The sequence below is a fragment of the Notolepis coatsorum genome, assembly GCF_963971535.1.
Source record: "Notolepis coatsorum genome assembly, chromosome: 5".
NCBI classification, from domain to species: domain Eukaryota; kingdom Metazoa; phylum Chordata; class Actinopteri; order Aulopiformes; family Paralepididae; genus Notolepis; species Notolepis coatsorum.
In genome coordinates, this window is record NC_140169.1 from 50,613,498 (window position 1) to 50,641,048 (window position 27,551).

At 50.1% G+C, this 27,551-nt stretch overlaps 1 protein-coding gene across 1 annotated transcript in view; it reads right to left on the reverse strand.

Moving 5' to 3' along the window:
* Positions 1–27,551, reverse strand: part of cd2ap (CD2-associated protein) — a 232,188-nt gene that overhangs the window by 32,875 nt on the left and 171,762 nt on the right. The window contains exons 10-13 of the mRNA XM_084314088.1: positions 24,654–24,707; positions 22,167–22,203; positions 18,535–18,597; positions 13,592–13,733 (exon numbers count right to left, since the gene is read on the reverse strand). Coding sequence (XP_084170214.1) covers positions 13,592–13,733; positions 18,535–18,597; positions 22,167–22,203; positions 24,654–24,707 — 296 coding nt within the window. The remainder of the gene's footprint in view (positions 1–13,591; positions 13,734–18,534; positions 18,598–22,166; positions 22,204–24,653; positions 24,708–27,551) is intronic.

Sequence of the window (27,551 nt, forward strand, 5' to 3'; positions counted from 1 at the left end):
ATGAACAGAGAGGAAGGATGAAGAGAGAGGAAGGAGGAGGAACAGAGAGGAAGGAGGAACAGAGAGGAAGGAGGAAGAGAGGACGGAGGAAGAGAGAGGAAGGATGAGGAACAGAGAGGAAGGATGAACAGAGAGGAAGGATGAACAGAGAGGAAGGAGGAAGAGAGAGGAAGGATGAACAGAGAGGAAGGAGGAACAGAGAGGAAGGAGGAAGAGAGAGAGGAAGGAGGAAGAGAGATGAAGGAGGAAGAGAGAGGAAGGAGGAACAGAGAGGAAGGAGGAGGAGAGAGAGGAAGGAGGAAGAGAGAGGAAGGAGGAACAGAGAGGAAGGAGGAAGAGAGAGGAAGGAGGAGGAGAGAGAGGAAGGAGGAAGAGAGAGGAAGGAGGAGGAGAGAGAGGAAGGAGGAAGAGAGATGAAGGAGGAAGAGAGAGGAGAGAGAGGAAGGAGGAACAGAGAGGAAGGAGGAGCAGAGAGGAAGGAGGAAGAGAGAGGAAGGAGGAGCAGAGAGGAAGGAGGAGGAACAGAGAGGAAGGAGGAGCAGAGAGGAAGGAGGAAGAGAGAGGAAGGATGAACAGAGAGGAAGGAGGAGGAACAGAGAGGACGGATGAACAGAGAGGAAGGAGGAAGAGAGAGGAAGGAAGAAGAGAGAGGAAGGATGAACAGAGAGGAAGGAGGAGGAACAGAGAGGAAGGATGAACAGAGAGGAAGGAGGAAGAGAGAGGAAGGAGGAAGAGAGAGGAAGGATGAACAGAGAGGAAGGAGGAAGAGAGAGGAAGGAGGAAGAGAGAGGAAGGAGGAGGAACAGAGAGGAAGGATGAACAGAGAGGAAGGAGGAGCAGAGAGGAAGGAGGAAGAGAGAGGAAGGAGGAAGAGAGATGAAGGAGGAAGAGAGAGGAAGGATGAACAGAGAGGAAGGAGGAAGAGAGAGGAAGGATGAACAGAGAGGAAGGAGGAACAGAGAGGAAGGAGGAAGAGAGAGGAAGGAGGAACAGAGAGGAAGGAGGAAGAGAGAGGAAGGATGAAGAGAGAGGAAGGATGAACAGAGAGGAAGGATGAAGAGAGAGGAAGGAGGAGGAACAGAGAGGAAGGAGGAACAGAGAGGAAGGAGGAAGAGAGGACGGAGGAAGAGAGAGGAAGGATGAGGAACAGAGAGGAAGGATGAACAGAGAGGAAGGATGAACAGAGAGGAAGGAGGAAGAGAGAGGAAGGATGAACAGAGAGGAAGGAGGAACAGAGAGGAAGGAGGAAGAGAGAGGAAGGAGGAACAGAGAGGAAGGAGGAAGAGATAGGAAGGATGAACAGAGAGGAAGGAGGAAGAGAGAGGAAGGAGGAAGAGAGAGGAAGGATGAACAGAGAGGAAGGATGAAGAGAGAGGAAGGATGAACAGAGAGGAAGGAGGAAGAGAGAGGAAGGAGGAAGAGAGAGGAAGGATGAACAGAGAGGAAGGATGAACAGAGAGGAAGGAGGAAGAGAGAGGAAGGAGGAAGAGAGAGGAAGGATGAAGAGAGAGGAAGGAGGAAGAGAGAGGAAGGAGGAAGAGAGAGGAAGGAGGAACAGAGAGGAAGGATGAAGAGAGAGGAAGGATGAACAGAGAGGAAGGATGAACAGAGAGGAAGGATGAAGAGAGAGGAAGGATGAACAGAGAGGAAGAGGAAGAGAGAGGAAGGAGGAAGAGAGAGGAAGGATGAACAGAGAGGAAGGAGGAAGAGAGAGGAAGGATGAACAGAGAGGAAGGAGGAAGAGAGAGGAAGGATGAACAGAGAGGAAGGAGGAACAGAGAGGAAGGATGAACAGAGAGGAAGGAGGAAGAGAGAGGAAGGATGAACAGAGAGGAAGGAGGAACAGAGAGGAAGGAGGAAGAGAGAGGAAGGAGGAACAGAGGAAGGAGGAAGAGAGAGGAAGGATGAAGAGAGAGGAAGGAGGAAGAGAGAGGAAGGATGAACAGAGAGGAAGGAGGAAGAGAGAGGAAGGAGGAAGAGAGAGGAAGGAGGAACAGAGAGGAAGGATGAACAGAGAGGAAGAGGAAGAGAGAGGAAGGAGGAAGAGAGAGGAAGGATGAACAGAGAGGAAGGAGGAAGAGAGAGGAAGGAGGAACAGAGAGGAAGGAGGAAGATAGAGGAAGGATGAAGAGAGAGGAAGGAGGAAGAGAGAGGAAGGATGAACAGAGAGGAAGGAGGAAGAGAGAGGAAGGAGGAAGAGAGAGGAAGGAGGAACAGAGAGGAAGGAGGAAGAGAGAGGAAGGAGGAAGAGAGAGGAAGGATGAAGAGAGAGGAAGGAGGAAGAGAGAGGAAGGATGAACAGAGAGGAAGGAGGAAGAGAGAGGAAGGAGGAAGAGAGAGGAAGGAGGAACAGAGAGGAAGGATGAACAGAGAGGAAGATGAAGAGAGAGGAAGGAGGAAGAGAGAGGAAGGAGGAAGAGAGAGGAAGGATGAACAGAGAGGAAGGAGGAAGAGAGAGGAAGGAGGAACAGAGAGGAAGGATGAACAGAGAGGAAGGATGAACAGAGAGGAAGGAGGAACAGAGAGGAAGGATGAAGAGAGAGGAAGGATGAACAGAGAGGAAGGAGGAAGAGAGAGGAAGGATGAAGAGAGAGGAAGGAGGAAGAGAGATGAAGGATGAACAGAGAGGAAGGATGAAGAGAGAGGAAGGAGGAGGAACAGAGAGGAAGGATGAACAGAGAGGAAGGATGAAGAGAGAGGAAGGATGACGAGAGAGGAAGGATGAACAGAGAGGAAGGAGGAAGAGAGAGGAAGGAGAAACAGAGAGGAAGGATGAACAGAGAGGAAGAAGGAATAGAGAGGAAGGAGGAAGAGAGAGGAAGGAGGAAGAGAGAGGAAGGATGAACAGAGAGGAAGGATGAACAGAGAGGAAGGAGGAAGAGAGAGGAAGGATGAAGAGAGAGGAAGGAGGAAGAGAGAGGAAGGAGGAACAGAGAGGAAGGAGGAACAGAGAGGAAGGATGAACAGAGAGGAAGGAGGAAGAGAGAGGAAGGAGGAACAGAGAGGAAGGAGGAGGAGAGAGGAAGGAGGAAGAGAGAGGAAGGAGGAAGAGAGAGGAAGGAGGAACAGAGAGGAAGGATGAACAGAGAGGAAGGATGAACAGAGAGGAAGGAGGAACAGAGAGGAAGGATGAACAGAGAGGAAGGAGGAAGAGAGAGGAAGGAGGAAGAGAGAGGAAGGATGAACAGAGAGGAAGGAGGAAGAGAGAGGAAGGAGGAAGAGAGAGGAAGGAGGAGGAGAGAGGAAGGAGGAAGAGAGAGGAAGGAGGAACAGAGAGGAAGGAGGAAGAGAGAGGAAGGAGGAAGAGAGAGGAAGGAGGAAGAGAGAGGAAGGAGGAACAGAGAGGAAGGATGAACAGAGAGGAAGGATGAACAGAGAGGAAGGATGAACAGAGAGGAATGATGAACAGAGAGGAAGGATGAACAGAGAGGAAGGATGAACAGAGAGGAAGGATGAACAGAGAGGAAGGATGAACAGAGAGGAAGGATGAAGAGAGAGGAAGGAGGAACAGAGAGGAAGGATGAACAGAGAGGAAGGATGAAGAGAGAGGAAGGAGGAAGAGAGAGGAAGGATGAAGAGAGAGGAAGGATGAACAGAGAGGAAGGATGAAGAGAGAGGAAGGAGGAACAGAGAGGAAGGAGGAACAGAGAGGAAGGAGGAAGAGAGAGGAAGGAGGAAGAGAGATGAAGGAGGAAGAGAGAGGAAGGATGAACAGAGAGGAAGGAGGAAGAGAGAGGAAGGAGGAAGAGAGAGGAAGGATGAACAGAGAGGAAGAGGAGGAGAGAGAGGAAGGAGGAACAGAGAGGAAGGATGAACAGAGAGGAAGGAGGAAGAGAGAGGAAGGATGAAGAGAGAGGAAGGAGGAACAGAGAGGAAGGATGCACAGAGAGGAAGGAGGAAGAGAGAGGAAGGATGAACAGAGGGGAAGAGGAGGAGAGAGAGGAAGGAGGAACAGAGAGGAAGAGGAGGAGAGAGAGGAAGGAGGAACAGAGAGGAAGGAGGAAGAAAGAGGAAGGATGAAGAGAGAGGAAGGATGAACAGAGAGGAAGGAGGAAGAGAGAGGAAGGAGGAACAGAGAGGAAGGATGAACAGAGAGGAAGGATGAACAGAGAGGAAGGATGAACAGAGAGGAAGGAGGAAGAGAGAGGAAGGATGAACAGAGAGGAAGAGGAGGAGAGAGAGGAAGGAGGAACAGAGAGGAAGAGGAGGAGAGAGAGGAAGGAGGAACAGAGAGGAAGGAGGAAGAGAGAGGAAGGATGAAGAGAGAGGAAGGAGGAACAGAGAGGAAGGAGGAAGAGAGAGGAAGGAGGAAGAGAGAGGAAGGAGGAAGAGAGAGGAAGGAGGAACAGAGAGGAAGGAGGAAGAGAGAGGAAGGAGGAAGAGAGAGGAAGGATGAACAGAGAGGAAGGAGGAGAGAGGAAGGAGGAACAGAGAGGAAGGAGGAAGAGAGAGGAAGGATGAACAGAGAGGAAGGAGGAAGAGAGAGGAAGGATGAACAGAGATGAAGGATGAACAGAGAGGAAGGAGGAACAGAGAGGAAGGAGGAGGAGAGAGGAAGGATGAAGAGAGAGGAAGGAAGAACAGAGAGGAAGGATGAAGAGAGAGGAAGGAGGAAGAGAGAGGAAGGAGGAGCAGAGAGGAAGGAGGAGGAACAGAGAGGAAGGAGGAGCAGAGAGGAAGGAGGAAGAGAGAGGAAGGATGAACAGAGAGGAAGGAGGAGGAACAGAGAGGACGGATGAACAGAGAGGAAGGAGGAAGAGAGAGGAAGGAAGAAGAGAGAGGAAGGATGAACAGAGAGGAAGGAGGAGGAACAGAGAGGAAGGATGAACAGAGAGGAAGGAGGAAGAGAGAGGAAGGAGGAAGAGAGAGGAAGGATGAACAGAGAGGAAGGAGGAAGAGAGAGGAAGGAGGAAGAGAGAGGAAGGAGGAGGAACAGAGAGGAAGGATGAACAGAGAGGAAGGAGGAGCAGAGAGGAAGGAGGAAGAGAGAGGAAGGAGGAAGAGAGATGAAGGAGGAAGAGAGAGGAAGGATGAACAGAGAGGAAGGAGGAAGAGAGAGGAAGGATGAACAGAGAGGAAGGAGGAACAGAGAGGAAGGAGGAAGAGAGAGGAAGGAGGAACAGAGAGGAAGGAGGAAGAGAGAGGAAGGATGAAGAGAGAGGAAGGATGAACAGAGAGGAAGGATGAAGAGAGAGGAAGGAGGAGGAACAGAGAGGAAGGAGGAACAGAGAGGAAGGAGGAAGAGAGGACGGAGGAAGAGAGAGGAAGGATGAGGAACAGAGAGGAAGGATGAACAGAGAGGAAGGATGAACAGAGAGGAAGGAGGAAGAGAGAGGAAGGATGAACAGAGAGGAAGGAGGAACAGAGAGGAAGGAGGAAGAGAGAGGAAGGAGGAACAGAGAGGAAGGAGGAAGAGATAGGAAGGATGAACAGAGAGGAAGGAGGAAGATAGAGGAAGGAGGAAGAGAGAGGAAGGATGAACAGAGAGGAAGGATGAAGAGAGAGGAAGGAGGAAGAGAGAGGAAGGATGAACAGAGAGGAAGGATGAAGAGAGAGGAAGGATGAACAGAGAGGAAGGAGGAAGAGAGAGGAAGGAGGAAGAGAGAGGAAGGATGAACAGAGAGGAAGGATGAACAGAGAGGAAGGAGGAAGAGAGAGGAAGGAGGAAGAGAGAGGAAGGATGAAGAGAGAGGAAGGAGGAAGAGAGAGGAAGGAGGAAGAGAGAGGAAGGAGGAACAGAGAGGAAGGATGAAGAGAGAGGAAGGATGAACAGAGAGGAAGGATGAACAGAGAGGAAGGATGAAGAGAGAGGAAGGATGAACAGAGAGGAAGAGGAAGAGAGAGGAAGGAGGAAGAGAGAGGAAGGATGAACAGAGAGGAAGGAGGAAGAGAGAGGAAGGATGAACAGAGAGGAAGGAGGAAGAGAGAGGAAGGATGAACAGAGAGGAAGGAGGAACAGAGAGGAAGGATGAACAGAGAGGAAGGAGGAAGAGAGAGGAAGGATGAACAGAGAGGAAGGAGGAACAGAGAGGAAGGAGGAAGAGAGAGGAAGGAGGAACAGAGGAAGGAGGAAGAGAGAGGAAGGATGAAGAGAGAGGAAGGAGGAAGAGAGAGGAAGGATGAACAGAGAGGAAGGAGGAAGAGAGAGGAAGGAGGAAGAGAGAGGAAGGAGGAACAGAGAGGAAGGATGAACAGAGAGGAAGAGGAAGAGAGAGGAAGGAGGAAGAGAGAGGAAGGATGAACAGAGAGGAAGGAGGAAGAGAGAGGAAGGAGGAACAGAGAGGAAGGAGGAAGATAGAGGAAGGATGAAGAGAGAGGAAGGAGGAAGAGAGAGGAAGGATGAACAGAGAGGAAGGAGGAAGAGAGAGGAAGGAGGAAGAGAGAGGAAGGAGGAACAGAGAGGAAGGAGGAAGAGAGAGGAAGGAGGAAGAGAGAGGAAGGATGAAGAGAGAGGAAGGAGGAAGAGAGAGGAAGGATGAACAGAGAGGAAGGAGGAAGAGAGAGGAAGGAGGAAGAGAGAGGAAGGAGGAACAGAGAGGAAGGATGAACAGAGAGGAAGATGAAGAGAGAGGAAGGAGGAAGAGAGAGGAAGGAGGAAGAGAGAGGAAGGATGAACAGAGAGGAAGGAGGAAGAGAGAGGAAGGAGGAACAGAGAGGAAGGATGAACAGAGAGGAAGGATGAACAGAGAGGAAGGAGGAACAGAGAGGAAGGATGAAGAGAGAGGAAGGATGAACAGAGAGGAAGGAGGAAGAGAGAGGAAGGATGAAGAGAGAGGAAGGAGGAAGAGAGATGAAGGATGAACAGAGAGGAAGGATGAAGAGAGAGGAAGGAGGAGGAACAGAGAGGAAGGATGAACAGAGAGGAAGGATGAAGAGAGAGGAAGGATGACGAGAGAGGAAGGATGAACAGAGAGGAAGGAGGAAGAGAGAGGAAGGAGAAACAGAGAGGAAGGATGAACAGAGAGGAAGAAGGAATAGAGAGGAAGGAGGAAGAGAGAGGAAGGAGGAAGAGAGAGGAAGGATGAACAGAGAGGAAGGATGAACAGAGAGGAAGGAGGAAGAGAGAGGAAGGATGAAGAGAGAGGAAGGAGGAAGAGAGAGGAAGGAGGAACAGAGAGGAAGGAGGAACAGAGAGGAAGGATGAACAGAGAGGAAGGAGGAAGAGAGAGGAAGGAGGAACAGAGAGGAAGGAGGAGGAGAGAGGAAGGAGGAAGAGAGAGGAAGGAGGAAGAGAGAGGAAGGAGGAACAGAGAGGAAGGATGAACAGAGAGGAAGGATGAACAGAGAGGAAGGAGGAACAGAGAGGAAGGATGAACAGAGAGGAAGGAGGAAGAGAGAGGAAGGAGGAAGAGAGAGGAAGGATGAACAGAGAGGAAGGAGGAAGAGAGAGGAAGGAGGAAGAGAGAGGAAGGAGGAGGAGAGAGGAAGGAGGAAGAGAGAGGAAGGAGGAACAGAGAGGAAGGAGGAAGAGAGAGGAAGGAGGAAGAGAGAGGAAGGAGGAAGAGAGAGGAAGGAGGAACAGAGAGGAAGGATGAACAGAGAGGAAGGATGAACAGAGAGGAAGGATGAACAGAGAGGAATGATGAACAGAGAGGAAGGATGAACAGAGAGGAAGGATGAACAGAGAGGAAGGATGAACAGAGAGGAAGGATGAACAGAGAGGAAGGATGAAGAGAGAGGAAGGAGGAACAGAGAGGAAGGATGAACAGAGAGGAAGGATGAAGAGAGAGGAAGGAGGAAGAGAGAGGAAGGATGAAGAGAGAGGAAGGATGAACAGAGAGGAAGGATGAAGAGAGAGGAAGGAGGAACAGAGAGGAAGGAGGAACAGAGAGGAAGGAGGAAGAGAGAGGAAGGAGGAAGAGAGATGAAGGAGGAAGAGAGAGGAAGGATGAACAGAGAGGAAGGAGGAAGAGAGAGGAAGGAGGAAGAGAGAGGAAGGATGAACAGAGAGGAAGAGGAGGAGAGAGAGGAAGGAGGAACAGAGAGGAAGGATGAACAGAGAGGAAGGAGGAAGAGAGAGGAAGGATGAAGAGAGAGGAAGGAGGAACAGAGAGGAAGGATGCACAGAGAGGAAGGAGGAAGAGAGAGGAAGGATGAACAGAGGGGAAGAGGAGGAGAGAGAGGAAGGAGGAACAGAGAGGAAGAGGAGGAGAGAGAGGAAGGAGGAACAGAGAGGAAGGAGGAAGAAAGAGGAAGGATGAAGAGAGAGGAAGGATGAACAGAGAGGAAGGAGGAAGAGAGAGGAAGGAGGAACAGAGAGGAAGGATGAACAGAGAGGAAGGATGAACAGAGAGGAAGGATGAACAGAGAGGAAGGAGGAAGAGAGAGGAAGGATGAACAGAGAGGAAGAGGAGGAGAGAGAGGAAGGAGGAACAGAGAGGAAGAGGAGGAGAGAGAGGAAGGAGGAACAGAGAGGAAGGAGGAAGAGAGAGGAAGGATGAAGAGAGAGGAAGGAGGAACAGAGAGGAAGGAGGAAGAGAGAGGAAGGAGGAAGAGAGAGGAAGGAGGAAGAGAGAGGAAGGAGGAACAGAGAGGAAGGAGGAAGAGAGAGGAAGGAGGAAGAGAGAGGAAGGATGAACAGAGAGGAAGGAGGAGAGAGGAAGGAGGAACAGAGAGGAAGGAGGAAGAGAGAGGAAGGATGAACAGAGAGGAAGGAGGAAGAGAGAGGAAGGATGAACAGAGATGAAGGATGAACAGAGAGGAATGAGGAACAGAGAGGAAGGAGGAGGAGAGAGGAAGGATGAAGAGAGAGGAAGGAAGAACAGAGAGGAAGGATGAAGAGAGAGGAAGGAGGAAGAGAGAGGAAGGAGGAACAGAGAGGAAGGATGAAGAGAGAGGAAGGAGGAAGAGAGAGGAAGGAGGAACAGAGAGGAAGGATGAACAGAGAGGAAGGATGAACAGAGAGGAAGGATGAACAGAGAGGAAGGAGGAAGAGAGAGGAAGGAGGAACAGAGAGGAAGGATGAACAGAGAGGAAGGATGAAGAGAGAGGAAGGAGGAAGAGAGAGGAAAGATGAAGAGAGAGGAAGGATGAACAGAGGGGAAGGAGGAAGAGAGGAAGGAGGAACAGAGAGGAAGGAGGAACAGAGAGGAAGGATGAACAGAGAGGAAGGAGGAAGAGAGAGGAAGGAGGAAGAGAGAGGAAGGATGAACAGAGAGGAAGGAGGAAGAGAGAGGAAGGAGGAAGAGAGAGGAAGGATGAACAGAGAGGAAGAGGAGGAGAGAGAGGAAGGAGGAACAGAGAGGAAGGATGAACAGAGAGGAAGGAGGAAGAGAGAGGAAGGATGAAGAGAGAGGAAGGAGGAACAGAGAGGAAGGATGAACAGAGAGGAAGGAGGAAGAGAGAGGAAGGATGAACAGAGAGGAAGAGGAGGAGAGAGAGGAAGGAGGAACAGAGAGGAAGAGGAGGAGAGAGAGGAAGGAGGAACAGAGAGGAAGGAGGAAGAGAGAGGAAGGATGAAGAGAGAGGAAGGATGAACAGAGAGGAAGGAGGAAGAGAGAGGAAGGAGGAACAGAGAGGAAGGATGGACAGAGAGGAAGGATGAACAGAGAGGAAGGATGAACAGAGAGGAAGGAGGAAGAGAGATGAAGGATGAACAGAGAGGAAGAGGAGGAGAGAGAGGAAGGAGGAACAGAGAGGAAGAGGAGGAGAGAGAGGAAGGAGGAACAGAGAGGAAGGAGGAAGAGAGAGGAAGGATGAAGAGAGAGGAAGGAGGAACAGAGAGGAAGGAGGAAGAGAGAGGAAGGAGGAAGAGAGAGGAAGGATGAAGAGAGAGGAAGGAGGAACAGAGAGGAAGGAGGAAGAGAGAGGAAGGAGGAAGAGAGAGGAAGGAGGAAGAGAGAGGAAGGATGAACAGAGAGGAAGGAGGAAGAGAGAGGAAGGAGGAAGAGAGAGGAAGGATGAACAGAGAGGAAGGAGGAGGAGAGAGGAAGGAGGAACAGAGAGGAAGGAGGAAGAGAGAGGAAGGATGAACAGAGAGGAAGGAGGAAGAGAGAGGAAGGATGAACAGAGATGAAGGATGAACAGAGAGGAAGGAGGAACAGAGAGGAAGGAGGAGGAGAGAGGAAGGATGAAGAGAGATGAAGGAGGAACAGAGAGGAAGGATGAAGAGAGAGGAAGGAGGAAGAGAGAGGAAGGAGGAACAGAGAGGAAGGATGAAGAGAGAGGAAGGAGGAAGAGAGAGGAAGGATGAACAGAGAGGAAGGAGGAACAGAGAGGAAGGATGAAGAGAGAGGAAGGAGGAGGAGAGAGGAAGGAGGAAGAGAGAGGAAGGAGGAACAGAGAGGAAGGATGAAGCGAGAGGAAGGAGGAACAGAGAGGAAGGATGAAGAGAGAGGAAGGAGGAAGAGAGAGGAAGGATGAAGAGAGAGGAAGGAGGAAGAGAGAGGAAGGATGAAGAGAGAGGAAGGAGGAAGAGAGAGGAAGGAGGAACAGAGAGGAAGGAGTAAGAGAGAGGAAGGATGAACAGAGATGAAGGAGGAAGAGAGAGGAAGGAGGAAGAGAGAGGAAGGATGAAGAGAGAGGAAGGATGAACAGAGAGGAAGGATGAACAGAGAGGAAGGATGAACAGAGAGGAAGGAGGAAGAGAGAGGAAGGAGGAAGAGAGAGGAAGGAGGAGCAGAGAGGAAGGATGAAGAGAGAGGAAGGAGGAAGAGAGAGGAAGGAGGAAGAGAGAGGAAGGATGAACAGAGATGAAGGAGGAAGAGAGAGGAAGGAGGAAGAGAGAGGAAGGATGAAGAGAGAGGAAGGATGAACAGAGAGGAAGGATGAACAGAGAGGAAGGATGAACAGAGAGGAAGGAGGAAGAGAGAGGAAGGAGGAAGAGAGAGGAAGGAGGAGCAGAGAGGAAGGATGAAGAGAGAGGAAGGAGGAAGAGAGAGGAAGGAGGAAGAGAGAGGAAGAGGAAGAGAGAGGAAGGAGGAACAGAGAGGAAGGAGGAGGAGAGAGGAAGGAGGAACAGAGAGGAAGGAGGAGGAGAGAGGAAGGAGGAACAGAGAGGAAGGATGAAGAGAGAGGAAGGATGAAGAGAGAGGAAGGATGAACAGAGAGGAAGGAGGAAGAGAGAGGAAGGAGGAAGAGAGAGGAAGGAGGAACAGAGAGGAAGGATGAAGAGAGAGGAAGGAGGAAGAGAGAGGAAGGATGAAGAGAGAGGAAGGATGAACAGAGAGGAAGGAGGAACAGAGAGGAAGGAGGAAGAGAGAGGAAGGAGGAAGAGAGAGGAAGGATGAACAGAGAGGAAGGAGGAAGAGAGAGGAAGGAGGAAGAGAGAGGAAGGAGGAACAGAGAGGAAGGATGAAGAGAGAGGAAGGAGGAACAGAGATGAAGGATGAAGAGAGAGGAAGGAGGAAGAGAGAGGAAGGAGGAACAGAGAGGAAGGATGAAGAGAGAGGAAGGAGGAAGAGAGAGGAAGAGGAAGAGAGAGGAAGGAGGAACAGAGAGGAAGGAGGAGGAGAGAGGAAAGAGGAACAGAGAGGAAGGATGAAGAGAGAGGAAGGATGAAGAGAGAGGAAGGAGGAACAGAGAGGAAGGAGGAAGAGAGAGGAAGGAGGAAGAGAGAGGAAGGAGGAAGAGAGAGGAAGGATGAACAGAGAGGAAGGAGGAACAGAGAGGAAGAGGAAGAGAGAGGAAGGAGGAACATTTAAATGTTGTATGTGTCTATTCATTCTGTTTAAACCAATGGGGTTTTCTTCACAGTTGCGGAAAAGATTAGGCTACACTAATATTATAGTATTATACTATTATAGTATATGACTCGTCATAAACATTTAAATAAAACATTTATCATATCATATCCGCTTGGCGCTCAATCAAGACGTCACCATCACTTATTGGATTATTTATGTTGACGAAAAAACTGACTAGTTATATTCATTACTAACGCTTACTTAACACAGAAGAACGCTCAGCCACACGCTCTCTTACGTAACACTCTTACTTAACGATCTCTTACTTAACGCTCTCTTACGTAACACTCTTACTTAACGATATCTTACTTAACGCTCTCTTACTTAACGTTCTCTTACTTAACAATCTCTTACTTAACGCTCTCTTACTTAACGCTCTCTTACTTAACGCTCTTACTTAACGCAGAGGACCGCTCAGCCATACGCTCTCTTACTTAACGCTCTCTTACTTAACGCTCTCTTACTTAATGCTCTCTAACTTAACGCTCTTACTTAACGCAGAGGACCGCTCAGCCATACGCTCTCTTACTTAACGCTCTCTTACTTAACGCTCTCTTACTTAATGCTCTCTAACTTAACGCTCTTACTTAACGCAGAGGACCGCTCAGCCATACTCTCTCTTACTTAACGCTCTCTTACTTAACGCTCTCTTACGTAACGCTCTAACTTAACGCAGAGGACCGCTCAGCCATACGCTCTCTTACTTAACACTCTCTTACTTAACGCTCTCTTACGTAACGCTCTAACTTAACGCAGAGGACCGCTCAGCCATACGCTCTCTTACTTAACGCTCTCTTACTTAACGCTCTCTTACGTAACGCTCTAACTTAACGCAGAGGACCGCTCAGCCATACGCTCTCTTCCTTAACACTCTCTTACTTAACGCTCTCTTACGTAACGCTCTAACTTAACGCAGAGGACCGCTCAGCCATACGCTCTCTTACTTAACGCTCTCTTACTTAACGCTCTCTTACGTAACGCTCTAACTTAACGCAGAGGACCGCTCAGCCATACGCTCTCTTACTTAACGCTCTCTTACTTAATGCTCTCTAACTTACCGCTCTAACTTAACGCAGAGGACCGCTCAGCCATACGCTCTCTTACTTAACGCTCTCTTACTTAATGCTCTCTAACTTACCGCTCTAACTTAACGCAGAGGACCGCTCAGCCATACGCTCTCTTACTTAACGCTCTCTTACTTAACGCTCTCTAACTTAACGCTCTTACTTAACGCAGAGGACCGCTCAGCCATACGCTCTCTTACTTAACGCTCTCTTACTTAACGCTCTCTTACGTAACGCTCTAACTTAACGCAGAGGACCGCTCAGCCATACGCTCTCTTACTTAACGCTCTCTTACTTAATGCTCTCTAACTTAACGCTCTTACTTAACGCAGAGGACCGCTCAGCCATACGCTCTCTTACTTAACGCTCTCTTACTTAATGCTCTCTAACTTAACGCTCTAACTTAACGCAGAGGACCGCTCAGCCATACGCTCTCTTACTTAACGCTCTCTTACTTAACGCTCTCTTACGTAACGCTCTAACTTAACGCAGAGGACCGCTCAGCCATACGCTCTCTTACTTAACGCTCTCTTACTTAACGCTCTCTTACGTAACGCTCTAACTTAACGCAGAGGACCGCTCAGCCATACGCTCTCTTACTTAACGCTCTCTTACTTAACGCTCTCATACTTAGCGCTCTAACTTAACGCTCTCTAACTTAACGCAGAGGACCGCTCAGCCATACGCTCTCTTACTTAACGCTCTCTTACTTAACGCTCTCTTACTTAACGCTCTCTAACGTAACGCTCTTACTTAACGCAGAGGACCGCTCAGCCATACGCTCTCTTACTTAACGCTCTCTTACTTAACGGATGGACGGAAAGAGGAGAAGGGCACTCTTACTTGGTGAGGCTGGGTGTGGGCGCGAGAGGCTTGTCCTGCCACCTGGGGGCGATGTTCCCATGTCTGCCCTTGCCAGGCGGGGGCACAGGCTTCTTTGGTGGTACGACTGGGGCTGTAGGCTTGGATGGTTTGTGATCGGGCACTGAGAGGCAGAGAGAGAGAGAGAGAGGCAGAGAGAGAGAGAGAGAGACAGAGAGAGAGAGAGAAAGAGAGACAGAAAGAGAGAAAGAGTAAAAGTAAGTAAGTAAAACTTTATTTACATAGCGCCCTTCTCAGCACGAGTGCTTTACAACAGTAATATATAACATCAGCAAAATATAATAAGAGGAAACATTTGAAGAAAAGAATAAAACATAAAAAAACTAAAAACAAAAGGCATGAGCTAGAGCTACGTGTTTAAAGATGAGTTCAGAGGGAGAGGGTTTTCATGTTTAGGGGGGGGGGGGGCGTCCCAGAGCCATGGGGGCCGTCACCACGAGAGCTCGCCCCCCTTTTGTCTTTAGCCTGGTCCTGGGTCCCTCTCCAGGGGGTCCCGGTGGGAGGACCTGGTCCTGGGTCTCTCTCCAGGGGGTCCCGGTGGGAGGACCTGGTCCTGGGTCCCTCTCCAGGGGGTCCCGGTGGGAGGACCTGGTCCTGGGTCTCTCCAGGGGGTCCCGGTGGGAGGACCTGGTCCTGGGTCTCTCCAGGGGGTCCCGGTGGGAGGACCTGGTCCTGGGTCTCTCCAGGGGGTCCCGGTGGGAGGACCTGGTCCTGGGTCTCTCTCCAGGGGGTCCCGGTGGGAGGACCTGGTCCTGGGTCTCTCCAGGGGGTCCCGGTGGGAGGACCTGGTCCTGGGTGTCTCCAGGGGGTCCCGGTGGGAGGACCTGGTCCTGGGTCTCTCTCCAGGGGGTCCCGGTGGGAGGACCTGGTCCTGGGTCTCTCTCCAGGGGGTCCCGGTGGGAGGACCTGGTCCTGGGTCCCTCTCCAGGGGGTCCCGGTGGGAGGACCTGGTCCTGGGTCTCTCTCCAGGGGGTCCCGGTGGGAGGACCTGGTCCTGGGTCTCTCCAGGGGGTCCCGGTGGGAGGACCTGGCCCTGGGTCTCTCTCCAGGGGGTCCCGGTGGGAGGACCTGGTCCTGGGTCTCTCCAGGGGGTCCCGGTGGGAGGACCTGGTCCTGGGTCTCTCTCCAGGGGGTCCCGGTGGGAGGACCTGGTCCTGGGTCTCTCTCCAGGGGGTCCCGGTGGGAGGACCTGGTCCTGGGTCTCTCCAGGGGGTCCAGGTGGGAGGACCTGGTCCTGGGTCTCTCTCCAGGGGGTCCCGGTGGGAGGACCTGGTCCTGGGTCTCTCTCCAGGGGGTCCCGGTGGGAGGACCTGGTCCTGGGTCTCTCTCCAGGGGGTCCCGGTGGGAGGACCTGGTCCTGGGTCTCTCTCCAGGGGGTCCCGGTGGGAGGACCTGGTCCTGGGTCTCTCCAGGGGGTCCCGGTGGGAGGACCTGATCCTGGGTCTCTCTCCAGGGGGTCCCGGTGGGAGGACCTGGTCCTGGGTCTCTCTCCAGGGGGTCCCGGTGGGAGGACCTGGTCCTGGGTCTCTCCAGGGGGTCCAGGTGGGAGGACCTGGTCCTGGGTCTCTCCAGGGGGTCCCGGTGGGAGGACCTGGTCCTGGGTCTCTCTCCAGGGGGTCCCGGTGGGAGGACCTGGTCCTGGGTCTCTCTCCAGGGGGTCCCGGTGGGAGGACCTGGTCCTGGGTCTCTCTCCAGGGGGTCCCGGTGGGAGGACCTGGTCCTGGGTCTCTCTCCAGGGGGTCCCGGTGGGAGGACCTGGTCCTGGGTCTCTCCAGGGGGTCCCGGTGGGAGGACCGCAGTAGGGCTGTCCCTGACTAAGGATTTGGATAGTCGACTTTGATTGGCCGAAATTTGCCGATACCAGTCGATATTAATAACAATAATGACAGTCCAGTAATTACTGGACAATCTTTCTACCCTCCCTCCCGCCACCTGGCGCAACGACACCCCGGTGTTGTCGCAGCCGACTATGTCTCAGGCATTCTGTAGTCGACATGTGTCAACAAATGTCTGTTTGAATTTATGTTGTGCCGTTGTTACTGTAAAAATGTAATGATTGTGATATGTTGTTGTTAATGAGACGATGAGCTGTATGTGTGTGTCACTGGAATTTCCCCAAGGGTATCAATAAAGGAATATCTTATCTTATCTTAAATCAGAATGAAAGTAGACTAAAAGACATAAAAATAATAAATACATTACCATGGGCTCTTGCTCGCTCTGAATGATTAAAGGCCAACCTCTAGGTTAAACCCTACTGATCAATTATGGGTAGTTTACATCATTGGTATATAATTTCATTATTTATTTATTTCCATTTGACACCGGAAATGCCACTCTGAAAGAGTTAAAAAGGTCCACGCACGAATAACATGCACGCGCGAATCAAAAAAGCTTATCAAAACGCCGACGTCACAACAGGTGTGGCTTGCATATTAATGAGCCGAATCTAATGTTGCTTTTCCACTAAAATAAAGTACTCAGTTTGTCTCCGTGTGGGGAGGCGGGGCTGCTGGTGATCAGCATGAGAGCTCCAGAAATGACACGTGAAAAACTGCAGACCACTGATTGGTCAGAAGAGAGACGCGTGACGTCACTGTTTGGGGAGTCTGAACGAAAACAGAATGTCCGCGCCGCCATCTTTAATGTCTCGCGTAGGATATCTTTTGTATGTTTGCAGCAAGAAACGAGTGCAATAAAAAAGGATACAGTCACTGTGTATTCTGCCTCATTTATTGATGAAACAAAACCGACATCAACACAATTTGCCACCGAGCGGAGAGTTTAGTCTGACAAAAAGATCGCTGATTAGTTACGCTTGTTGTTGGGGGTTAGGGACGTAACGTTAGTTAGCCTAATGCTAACGTTAGCAGATAGACACGAGAGGCTATCTGTGTAGAATAGACACAATGAGGTAACGTTAGCGTTAGCATAATAGACACAACGAGAGTCTGGTTAATGTTGTTATTGATTGATTGAATGAAAACTGTGTTTTACTCTGGCTTGCCAAGCTCATCATAGCCCCTTTCGTGACTGATGCACCGAGTGAAGCTTGTGGACTCGACAACAGCGGCGGCCGCAGGGCGCCGGAGCCCGCAGCGCTAGTTAGCTCATAGCTATCGTGTAAAACTAGCCTTTGCGGGCTCGGGCGCCCTGCGGCTGCCGCCGCCGTCGCGTCCATGGGCCCCCCGGCAGGGCACCCGTGGGGTCGGGGTGTACAGAGAGGAGAGAACCATTTTGGGTCGGCCGTTCATGCCGGCCAGCGAGCCGGATGTCGGGATATGTTGTTAGCACAATAGCTACTAAGCTATGTTATCTACTAACGTTATAAACACAATGTGTACAACGACACAATGATTTACATTATTACAAATATGGTAACGTGGTTAGCTTTAGAGATGGATGGATGGCTATAATCACGGAGCAATAGTGAGGTGAAACAGATACATTTCCATTCGGCTAGTAGTAGCAAGCATATATCTATGGTAGCAAGGCTCTCTGCCTGCCACTAGCTGTGTGACTCTCAGCGCCCCCTGGTGATACCCCTGGTGACCAATACCTGTTGTGACGACATTACACGTGCACGTTATAAACCATTGATTAAAATATGCAAGTGCATGTTGATTGTGTTGGGCAGACAAAATGTTTTGATAAAAACGCTAAAACTGGGTCAATTTCAATACTTTTTTTTACAATTCTTCATGAAAGTCACTGTTGGCCTAGTCCACATTGTTTATTGAACAAAAATACAACGTGGAGGTTGACCTTTAAATTATTATAATTTTCTTTTTTTATTATACTTTTTTTTTTTGCATTCGACTAAGAGGTTGACTTGACAGTCGACTAGTCGTTCGATTAGTCGACTATTCGGGGTCACAGCCCTAGACCACAGTGACCAACTAGAGGAAAGTGGGTGGATGAGCTCGCTGATGTATGAAGGGGGGGGGGGCTTGCCCACTCTGTAGGCGAACACCAGGACCTTGAAGTTGATCCTGGAGTTTACCGGGAGCCAGTGCAGGAAAGCTCTGGGGTGATGCGACATATCTTTAGTGAGTAGCCTGGCGGCAGCGTTTGACAATATTAAGTTGATCAACGGACGTTTTATTTAAGCGGATGAATAGTGAGTTGTTGCAGTAGTCGAGTCTGGATGAAATAAAATTGTGTATACATACATTTCCAGTTCATTGTGGGATATAGTGGCAATTTACAAAAATTTAGTATTTCTTATTTGCCACTTCCACTCCGGGGATTAGTTTTAGTCTACGCGCACATAATAAAGATTCGGATCCATCCGTTTGGCTGTCACAATGGATCAATCATTTATTTCCAAGCTGCAAAACAAACAAAACTTGTATATCTAATACATGCGGCACATGCGTGCGTTGCGGTACAAAAATGGTTTGCTTTCCCGGTCCACCCCTCCCCCACACAGGCCACCACCCCTTATCAAGGTAAACCGTACAGGTAGGTCTCTTTAAAGGGAAAGTACACACAGTTTCAAATCATGAGAATAACAATGACAATAACCATAATCAGTGTAAATAATATCAATCAAATTATCAGTTTTCGTTTTTCATATTTCGTAATCCATAAAGCATTTTCATAATTCAAATAATTGCATGATACAAACTCAAAGATTAAATAACTCAAGAATGGCTCCTACATGGGATATATTGTGGGACAGAGAGACAGAGAAACAGAGAGAGAGAGAGAGAGAGAGAGAGAGAGAGAGAGAGAGAGAGAGACAGACAGACAGACAGACAGAGAGGTGGAGGAGAGGTGGAGGAGAAGTGGAGGAGGAGAGAGGTGGAGGAGGAGAGGTGGAGGAGGAGAGGTGGAGGAGGAGAGAGATGGAGGAGGAGAGATGGAGGAGAGAGGTGGAGGAGAGAGAGATGGAGGCCTACCTTTGTCCTCAGACCTGGCGAGGTGAGGCTTCCTGTCAGCGCTGGGCGCCTCTGGCTTGGGGCCTGAGAAGAGAAGCAGAGCAACGGCGGCTCGTTAAGACCAGAGGTGCTGAATGGATTCTCTCCGTCTAACCTCTGTCTCTCTCTCTCAATTCAATTCAATTCAAAATGCTTTATCGGCATGACGACATTTCACAAATGTTGCCAAAAGCACAATTATGACATAAACAACAAACAACATAACAACAAGATCAAAGAAATTTAAGTAAATACAGGAGATGGAGCGGTGAGTAAAACATGGTACATATATATATATATATACACAGTACATGTGTCCTACTGGTTGTCCCTTTTGTTGTGACATGAATTGACATATTTTGCAGCTAAAACTGCACATTCTTTCTGTTCCCCCAGGAGGAATGGCAATTTCTGCACTTCTGTCATACTCTGGAATTCTGGGGAAAATTATAAAAAAAAAAGAATTGGAATTAACTCCTCCCTAATATTTCTGTAATGTTCACATTGTGTTAGGAAGTATAGTTCCGTCTCTACGGCTCCCTCATCACAGAGACAGCACAGCCTCTCCTCTCTGGGCAGCCAGGCCTCTCTCACGGACCAACGCTTGTCGGCGCAGGCGGACCGGACCACCTGGATATAGAGGCGGTGTCTTGTATTCTACAGGCTTTTGTCCCAATCGGCGCCTCGTACTTACTTGCCTGACCGCAGCGGCATGAACAGGCTGTTGTTGGGGTGGTGAGGGTCTTTCATTATCCTGCAGGCTCTGGATTTGCACATCTTGTTGTATAGGACCTGCAGGGTTGGTAGTGCAATACCCGTGGTACGCTCGGCTGAGCACACCACTCTCTGTAGGGCCTTCTTGTCTTGTGCCGTGCTGTTTCCATACCAGGCAGTGATGTTTCCAGTCAAGATGCTCTCTACAGCTCCTGAGTAGAAGGACTGGAGTATCTTCCCAGATACTCTGAACTTCCTTAACTGTCTCAGGTGGTAGAGGCGCTGCTTCGCCTTCTTTACGACTGAGTCTATGTGTGTTGTCCATGCCAGGTCCTCTGAGATGTGGACCCCTAGGTACTTGAAGCTGCTCACCCTGTCCACGGTAGCCCCGTTTAGCCTCAGTGGTGTGTGTGTCTCCTGCTGTCCTCTCCTATAATCCACGATCAGCTCCTTGGTCTTACCAATGTTCAGGAGCAGGCTGTTGTCCTGGCACCAGCGTTCCAGTACCTCAACCTCCTCCCGGTAGGCCTTCTCGTCGTTAATAATAATGGATTCAATTTGTACCGCACTTTATATTCGTGAGAATCTCAGAGTGCTACAGGAGATATAGACAAAAGTTAAATGAATAAAACAATTTAAAATGAATAAAAACAATTAAAATACTAACAACCAGTGAAATGGAAGAACCTAAGAGTAAAATAAAATAAAAATAATAATAAAATGAATAGAAGTAAAAATAAAAGTAAAAGAAAATTCAGGCAAAAGCCTTGTTAAAAAGAAATGTTTTTAGGCCCCTTTTAAAAACCTCAACGGATTGTGGTGCTCTCAGGTGGATGGGGAGAGCGTTCCACAGTCTGGGTGCGGCAGAGCAGAAGGCTCGATCGCCCATGGTGTGCAGCTTAGTCCTGGGGGCTTTGAGGAGGTAGGCTGTGCCGGAGCGGAGGGAGCGTGAGGAGGACTGGGGGGTGAGGAGTTCCTTGAGATAGGCAGGGGCACCACCGTGTACGCACTGGTGAGTGAGGAGGGACACCTTGTACTCAATCCTGTGTTCCACGGGGAGCCAGTGAAGGGATCGGAGGGTGGGGGTGATGTGATCATATTTGCGCACCCTCATCAGGATCCTAGCAGCGACATTCTGGATGGTTTGCAGTTTTTTTATGCTTTTACTAGGGATCCCGATGAGGAGTGCATTGCAATAGTCCAGCCTGGAGGAAACAAAAGCGTGGACGAGTTTCTCGGAATCTGCCAGGGTGAGTGAGGGGCGGAGTTTAGTGATGTTTCGGAGGTGAAAGAAAGAGGTCTTGCAGAGGTGTTTGATGTGTGTTTCATATGTGAGGTGGGGGTCCATTTTCACGCCCAAGTTGGTGACAAGGGTGGAGAGGGGAATGTCCTGACCGGAGAAGGAGATGGTGGTGATGGTGGTTGACCGGACCTGGTGTGGGGTACCGATCAGCATGGCTTGTGTTTTGAAACTGTTGACCTGGAGAAACCTGTGGTTCATCCACGCCTTAGTCTCCTCCAGGCAAGCGGTCAGTGTGGGGGGTGATGAAGGTGATGATGGTGTGATCCGGATATATAGCTGGGTGTCGTCAGCCACCACCGTGTCGTCTGCAAACTTCACTGTGGAGTTGGAGCTGCACCTGGCCACACAGTGGTGTGTGTAGAGTGAGTACAGCGGGGGGCTGAGGACGCAGCCCTGGGGGGACCCGGTGCTCAGGGTGATGGTGTTGGAGGTCTGACCCCCCACCCTGACCGCCTGGGGCCTGTCGGTCAGAACGTCCAGCATCCAGGCGCTCAGAGTGGGGGGTCAGACCCACAGTGTCTTGACCAGGGTGGACAGGACCTCTTGACCAGGGTGGACAGGACCTCTTGACCAGGGTGGACAGGACCTCTTGACCAGGGTGGACAGGACCTCTTGACCAGGGTGGACAGGACCTCTTGACCAGGGTGGACAGGATGTCTTGACCAGGGTGGACAGGACCTCTTGACCAGGGTGGACAGGACCTCTTGACCAGGGTGGACAGGACCTCTTGACCAGGGTGGACAGGACCTCTTGACCAGGGTGGACATGACCTCTTGACCAGGGTGGACAGGACCTCTTGACCAGGGTGGACAGGACCTCTTGACCAGGGTGGACAGGACCTCTTGACCAGGGTGGACAGGACCTCTTGACCAGGGTGGACAGGACCTCTTGACCAGGGTGGACCGGACCTCTTGACCAGGGTGGACAGGACCTCTTGACCAGGGTGGACAGGACCTCTTGACCAGGGTGGACAGGATGTCTTGACCAGGGTGGACATGACCTCTTGACCAGGGTGGACCGGACCTCTTGACCAGGGTGGACCGGACCTCTTGACCAGGGTGGACAGGACCTCTTGACCAGGGTGGACAGGACCTCTTGACCAGGGTGGACAGGATGTCTTGACCAGGGTGGACATGACCTCTTGACCAGGGTGGACCGGACCTCTTGACCAGGGTGGACCGGACCTCTTGACCAGGGTGGACCGGACCTCTTGACCACAGACATCAAGGTAGATATCGGACCATGTCTTCTGCACATTCTGACATTTCTTCTGACCTGTGAGTTCAGTTTGTTTGAGACGCGTCCAGCCATCCGTCTCACAGTGTTAAAGGCAGCCTGTGTACAAGACCCGCCCACTCAGGAGACAGAGCCTGTTCCGCTCTCATCCCATTGGTGCAGCTTTTAATCCATCATCTTCCTTTATTACAGAACCTTTGGACACACACACACACACACACACACACACACACACACACACACACACACACACACACACACACACAGCACACACACACACACACACACACACACACACACACACACACACACTTCCTGTGAGATGGTTGTGTATGAGGGGATCCCCAAGGAAGTTCCTTACCTAGGTTTTTAGAAGGTGGAGGAGGCTTCTTCGGTCTCTGTGTGCGAGAGAGAGAGAGAGAGAGAGAGAGAGAGAGAGAGAGAGAGAGAGAGAGAGAGAGAGAGAGAGAGAGAGAGAGAGAGAGAGAGAGAGAGAGAGAGAGAGAGAGAGAGAGAGAGAGAGAGAGAGAGAGAGAGAGAGACAGAGAGACAGAGAGACAGAGAGAGAGTGAGAGAGAGAGAGAGAGAGAGAAAGATTCCAATTAAAATCTGGCTCAAAATATTAGACTCCGCCATAGAACCCATTTCCCTGTATGGTTGCGAGTTCTGGGGCCCACTTGGAAAACAGGATTTCACAAAATGGGACAAACACCAAATTGAGACTTTGCAAATCCATTCTCCGCACCCAAAGGAAAACACCAAATAATGCATGCAGAGCAGAACTAGGAAGATACCCACTAATTACCAAAATCCGAAAAAGAGCATTTAAATTCCACAATCGCCTAAAAGAAAGTGACCCAGACACACTCCACAACATAGCCCTCACCCACAGAGAGACCCTTGAGAGATGCCCACTCAGCCAGATGGTTCTGGGACTCTGCTCACAAACACAAGCAGAGCCCCCAGACAGAAACCACACTGGACTAAACCAAATTATAAGAAAACAAAAAGAAAACTATCTGACACATTGGAAAGAATCAACCCAAGACCAGAGCAAATTGAAATGCTATTTGGCCCTAAACAGAGAGTACACAGTGGCAGAATACCTGAGCACTGTGACTGACCCAAAACGAAGAAGATCCTTGACTAGGTACAGACTCAGCGAGCACAGCCTAGCCATCGAGAAAGGCCGCCATAGGCAGACCTGGCTCCCAAGCGAAGACAGACTGTGCACCCACTGCACACAAGAAGAGGTGGAAACCGAGCTCCACTTCTTAACAAGCTGCCCACTATACCAAGACATCAGAGATATATACTTCAACCTGCCCACTATACCAAGACATCAGAGACATATACTTCAACCTGCCCACTATACCAAGACATCAGAGACATATACTTCAACCTGCCCACTATACCAAGACATCAGAGACATATACTTCAACCTGCCCACTATACCAAGACATCAGAGACATATACTTCAACCTGCCCACTATACCAAGACATCAGAGACTTATACTTCAACCTGCCCACTATACCAAGACATCAGAGACACATACTTCAACCTGCCCACTATACCAAGACATCAGAGACATATACTTCAACCTGCCCACTATACCAAGACATCAGAGACATATACTTCAACCTGCCCACTATACCAAGACATCAGAGACATATACTTCAACCTGCCCACTATACCAAGACATCAGAGACATATACTTCAACCTGCCCACTATACCAAGACATCAGAGACATATACTTCAACCTGCCCACTATACCAAGCCATCAGAGACATATACTTCAACCTGCCCACTATACCAAGACATCAGAGACATATACTTCAACCTGCCCACTATACCAAGACATCAGAGACATATACTTCAACCTGCCCACTATGCCAAGACATCAGAGACATATACTTCAACCTGCCCACTATGCCAAGACATCAGAGACATATACTTCAACCTGCCCACTATACCAAGACATCAGAGACATATACTTCAACCTGCCCACTATACCAAGACATCAGAGACATATACTTCCCACAAATTGCAAACACCCAAAGAGACTTTGAAAACATGGACAATAACTCAAAACTCCCATACCTACTGGGAGAAATACAACAATGTGCAAACACAGCAGCAGGATGTGTGAGCTGCTGTGACAAGAAAAGGACGTCCAGCGGAATACAACCACCATAAAGACTGTCACTCATACAAGAAAAAATTATTCCTACTGTACTGATTTCTCTTCAAAGTCACTTAGTCACCACAGGACACAGGAGAGAGAGAGAGAGAGAGAGAGAGAGAGAGAGAGAGAGAGAGAGATAGAGAGAGAGAGCTAGAGAGAGAGAGAGAGAGAGAGGAGAGAGAGAGAGCATTGACCGTTCAAGGCAGCCCTGCTGAGCATCTCTCTTCTCATTAATTGTATCCTCTCCTCTCCTTCCTCTTCTCTCTCTGCACTTCATTTAGTTTGAGTAGAGGTCTCTCTCTCTCTCTCCCCCTCTCTCTCCCCCCCTCCCTCCCTCTCCCTCTCTCTCTCTCCCTCCCTCCCTCTCCCTCTCTCTCTCGCCCCCCTGTGGCGGCTAAGTGACTTTGAAGAAGGTGTTGCTACATTCTGATAAAAGCTAAAGCCCAAACGTCAGAAGAGTAACCAGAGCCAGCGTCAGCAGACGACAAGCCTCTTAAAGACGACCTTCAACATAACCTTTATAGGTCGATACATCAAGGACTGAACCGTGCGACTCTCCAGACATCTCTCTCTCTCTGTGGTCAGCAGTAGCCCCCCCCCCCCCCCCACACATCTACTGTAGAGAGCTCTACTCAAACCCCAGCTTCACCACGCGTCTTACCTCTTCAGACTCCTGCTTGGGGGACAGTCTCACCGACGCTCTGGACGTGGGCGCCTGTGGCACAGTGTGGCAGAGGGAAGAACACGTAACGTGTGACCAGCGGTGCGTTGGTGATTTCATACCTGGTTGCATTGTGTTTTAATGACGGCGCGCTCCCGCGCATAAATGTTCCCTTGCGTGCGCACTAGGGGTGCAAAGGTACACGTAGCCGTACCGAACCGTTTCAGTGTGTACCGTACCGAACGGCTGTGTACCGAACTAATACAACGGTATGTTAACCCCTAACGACCGCCCACCGGGGGCTGTTTTTTTCACTATCTTAATATAATTATTATTATTATTAAATGTTTTTGTTTACAAGTCGATTATTAACTTCAATATAGAATATTCGTTGACGGCCCTACAGTTACAGTTAGTTACTGCACACCACATCACCCCTGAGTGGAACATGGAAAACCAAACTTTCCCCCACTGCACCGAAAACCCGAACCGTGACTTCAAAACCGAGGTACGTACCGAACTGTGGTTTTTTTGTGTACCGTTACACCCCTAGTGCGCACAGAATAAAGACAATTCCTAATTGGAATGTAACACATTTCATTCACAAGTTGTGTGTGAATGTATCCGAGGACGTATTTGAACACACCTGACGACCTGAGCTATTGTTATGCAAATCAGCCAGGCGGGTACTTGGCTAGTTGGCGCATCAGTCGAGTGCAGCACATTCTTGTGTGCATGTGCGTGTGCGTGCTCACAGACCTGGTGGAACGGCGTGCGTCCCCGTCCCGTGACCAACGCACCCCCGTCCCATGACCAACGCACCCCCGTCCCGTGACCAACGCACCCCGTCCCGTGACCAATGCACCCCCGTCCCGTGACCAACGCACCCCCGTCCCGTGACCAACGCACCCCCGTCCCGTGACCAACGCACCCCCGTCCCGTGACCAACGCACCCCCGTCCCGTGACCAACGCACCCCCGTCCCGTGACCAACGCACTCCCGTCCCGTGACCAACGCACCCCCGTCCCGTGACCAACGCACCCCCGTCCCGTGACCAACGCACCCCCGTCCCGTGACCAACGCACCGCTGCGTATGACATGAGATGTGTGGAATGAAGCAAAACCACAGCCTCTCTGCAAAGCAGCCACTAATCTGCCTTCAACATGGTGAGAATTAAGTAAAAAATTAAGGGAAAATAAATAAATAAATAGGGGGAATCTGATTTGTTCTCTTCACACGTCGAGGTCTTCCCCTCCAGCCAATTGGAACGCAGACCATTTTCAGCAATCGATTGTGTCTATGTGAGCTGTGTGTCTATGTGAGCCTGTGTACACGGCTGTGTGTCTATGTGAGCCTGTAAAATATGATGACAGACATTCGAAGCTTCATTCGAAAACTTCAATAGAAGCTTTGAATGTAAAAAAAAGAAAAAAAAACGACATTGGGTACAACAGCCCTACTAAGAACAGAGCTTCTCAAACACGCTCACATGGAGGATCCCCAGAGAGACACGTACATCTCAACTCAATCATATCCAACAAATATCTTCTCAGACGGAGTCCCTGGGACAAGAGGAACTGCGGGTCCATCGACCACAACGTAACCGTTAGGTATAATAAAACAGATAGGCAAGGCCAGAGTAAGAATTCAGAGGCCCCTGGGCCAGATTCTTGTGGAGGCCGCCCCACACCCACACACATAGTGGCGTTTTTATGTCACTTAAAAAATAATAATAAAAATAAAAGCTGGATCCGTAACATTGTCCAACCAATCCTCCTGGTTTTCATGTTCAAGCACCGCCGGCGGCGGGCTGTCATCATCGCGGTCTGCCTCAGAGTCAGAGTCAGAGTGGGCTGTGGAGATGCGGCGGGCGTGTACCAACAGGTGGCAGCCACTGGTGGTGGTGGGCCGGCTGAACTAGAGGCTGCCGCCGCCTCTTCTCTGTCGCCAGCATCAATAATAATAACGTTAGCGCCAGAAACGTCAGTGGCCAATCAGAGCGCAGAACGCGAACTGGAAATCCGTTGGTAAAAGTATTCAGGCGTCGGGGCTGGGATTGTGGAGATGCAAGTTTTGACTTTTTATTGCCGTTTTTACCTCAAACGGAAAACCTCAAACTCTTATGAAGAGGAGAAAAAATACTCAAGATTAGCCACTTGCAGACGGCAGGGTGTGACGTACTGTATATTTTAGTTGATGAAATATTTTTGTTGACTAAATATTTTAGTTGATGAAATATTTTTTCATTTCAGTGTCACAGTATGACATCGATCTCCAAAATAATAAAAAAAATAAAAAAAATGTGGGGCCTCTAGTGACAAGGGGCCTCCAAGAAAATAAAAAATAAGTGAAAAAAAAATTAAAATACATGTTGGGGGGGGGGGGGGGGGGGGGTTAGGTGGCGTAGCGGAGAATGCGTTCGTCACCAGCCCCGGAGCTGTGAGCTGGATTCGCCTGTTCAAATCCAGCTCACAGCTCCGGGGTTGTCACCAGCTTGGCTGGCCGTTCACACTAATACAATTGGCTGTATTAGAGGGTGGGAGAAGCTGGCGGGGTGGGTCCGGGTCGTTGTAAACAGCGACTCCTACAGTTCGGTCGGGGCGCCTGCTAAGCGCGGATAGGATCTAAGTGGGATAGTGTGATCCTTCCACACGCTACGCCCTCTGTGAGAATCCGCGCTGCTGGGTGAAAAGAAGCGGTTGATTGGCTGGACGTGTGTCGGAGGAAGCACGTGATAGCCTCCACTCTCCCAGACCGACTGTGGGGGGTAAGTGCGCAGCGACCAGGAAGGGATTGGGAATTGGCATAACGACTAACATTGGGATGGGAGAAAAATCAGAGGAAAATGGAGGGGAAAAAGATCAATAATAAAAAAAAAAAAAAAAAAAAAAAAAAAA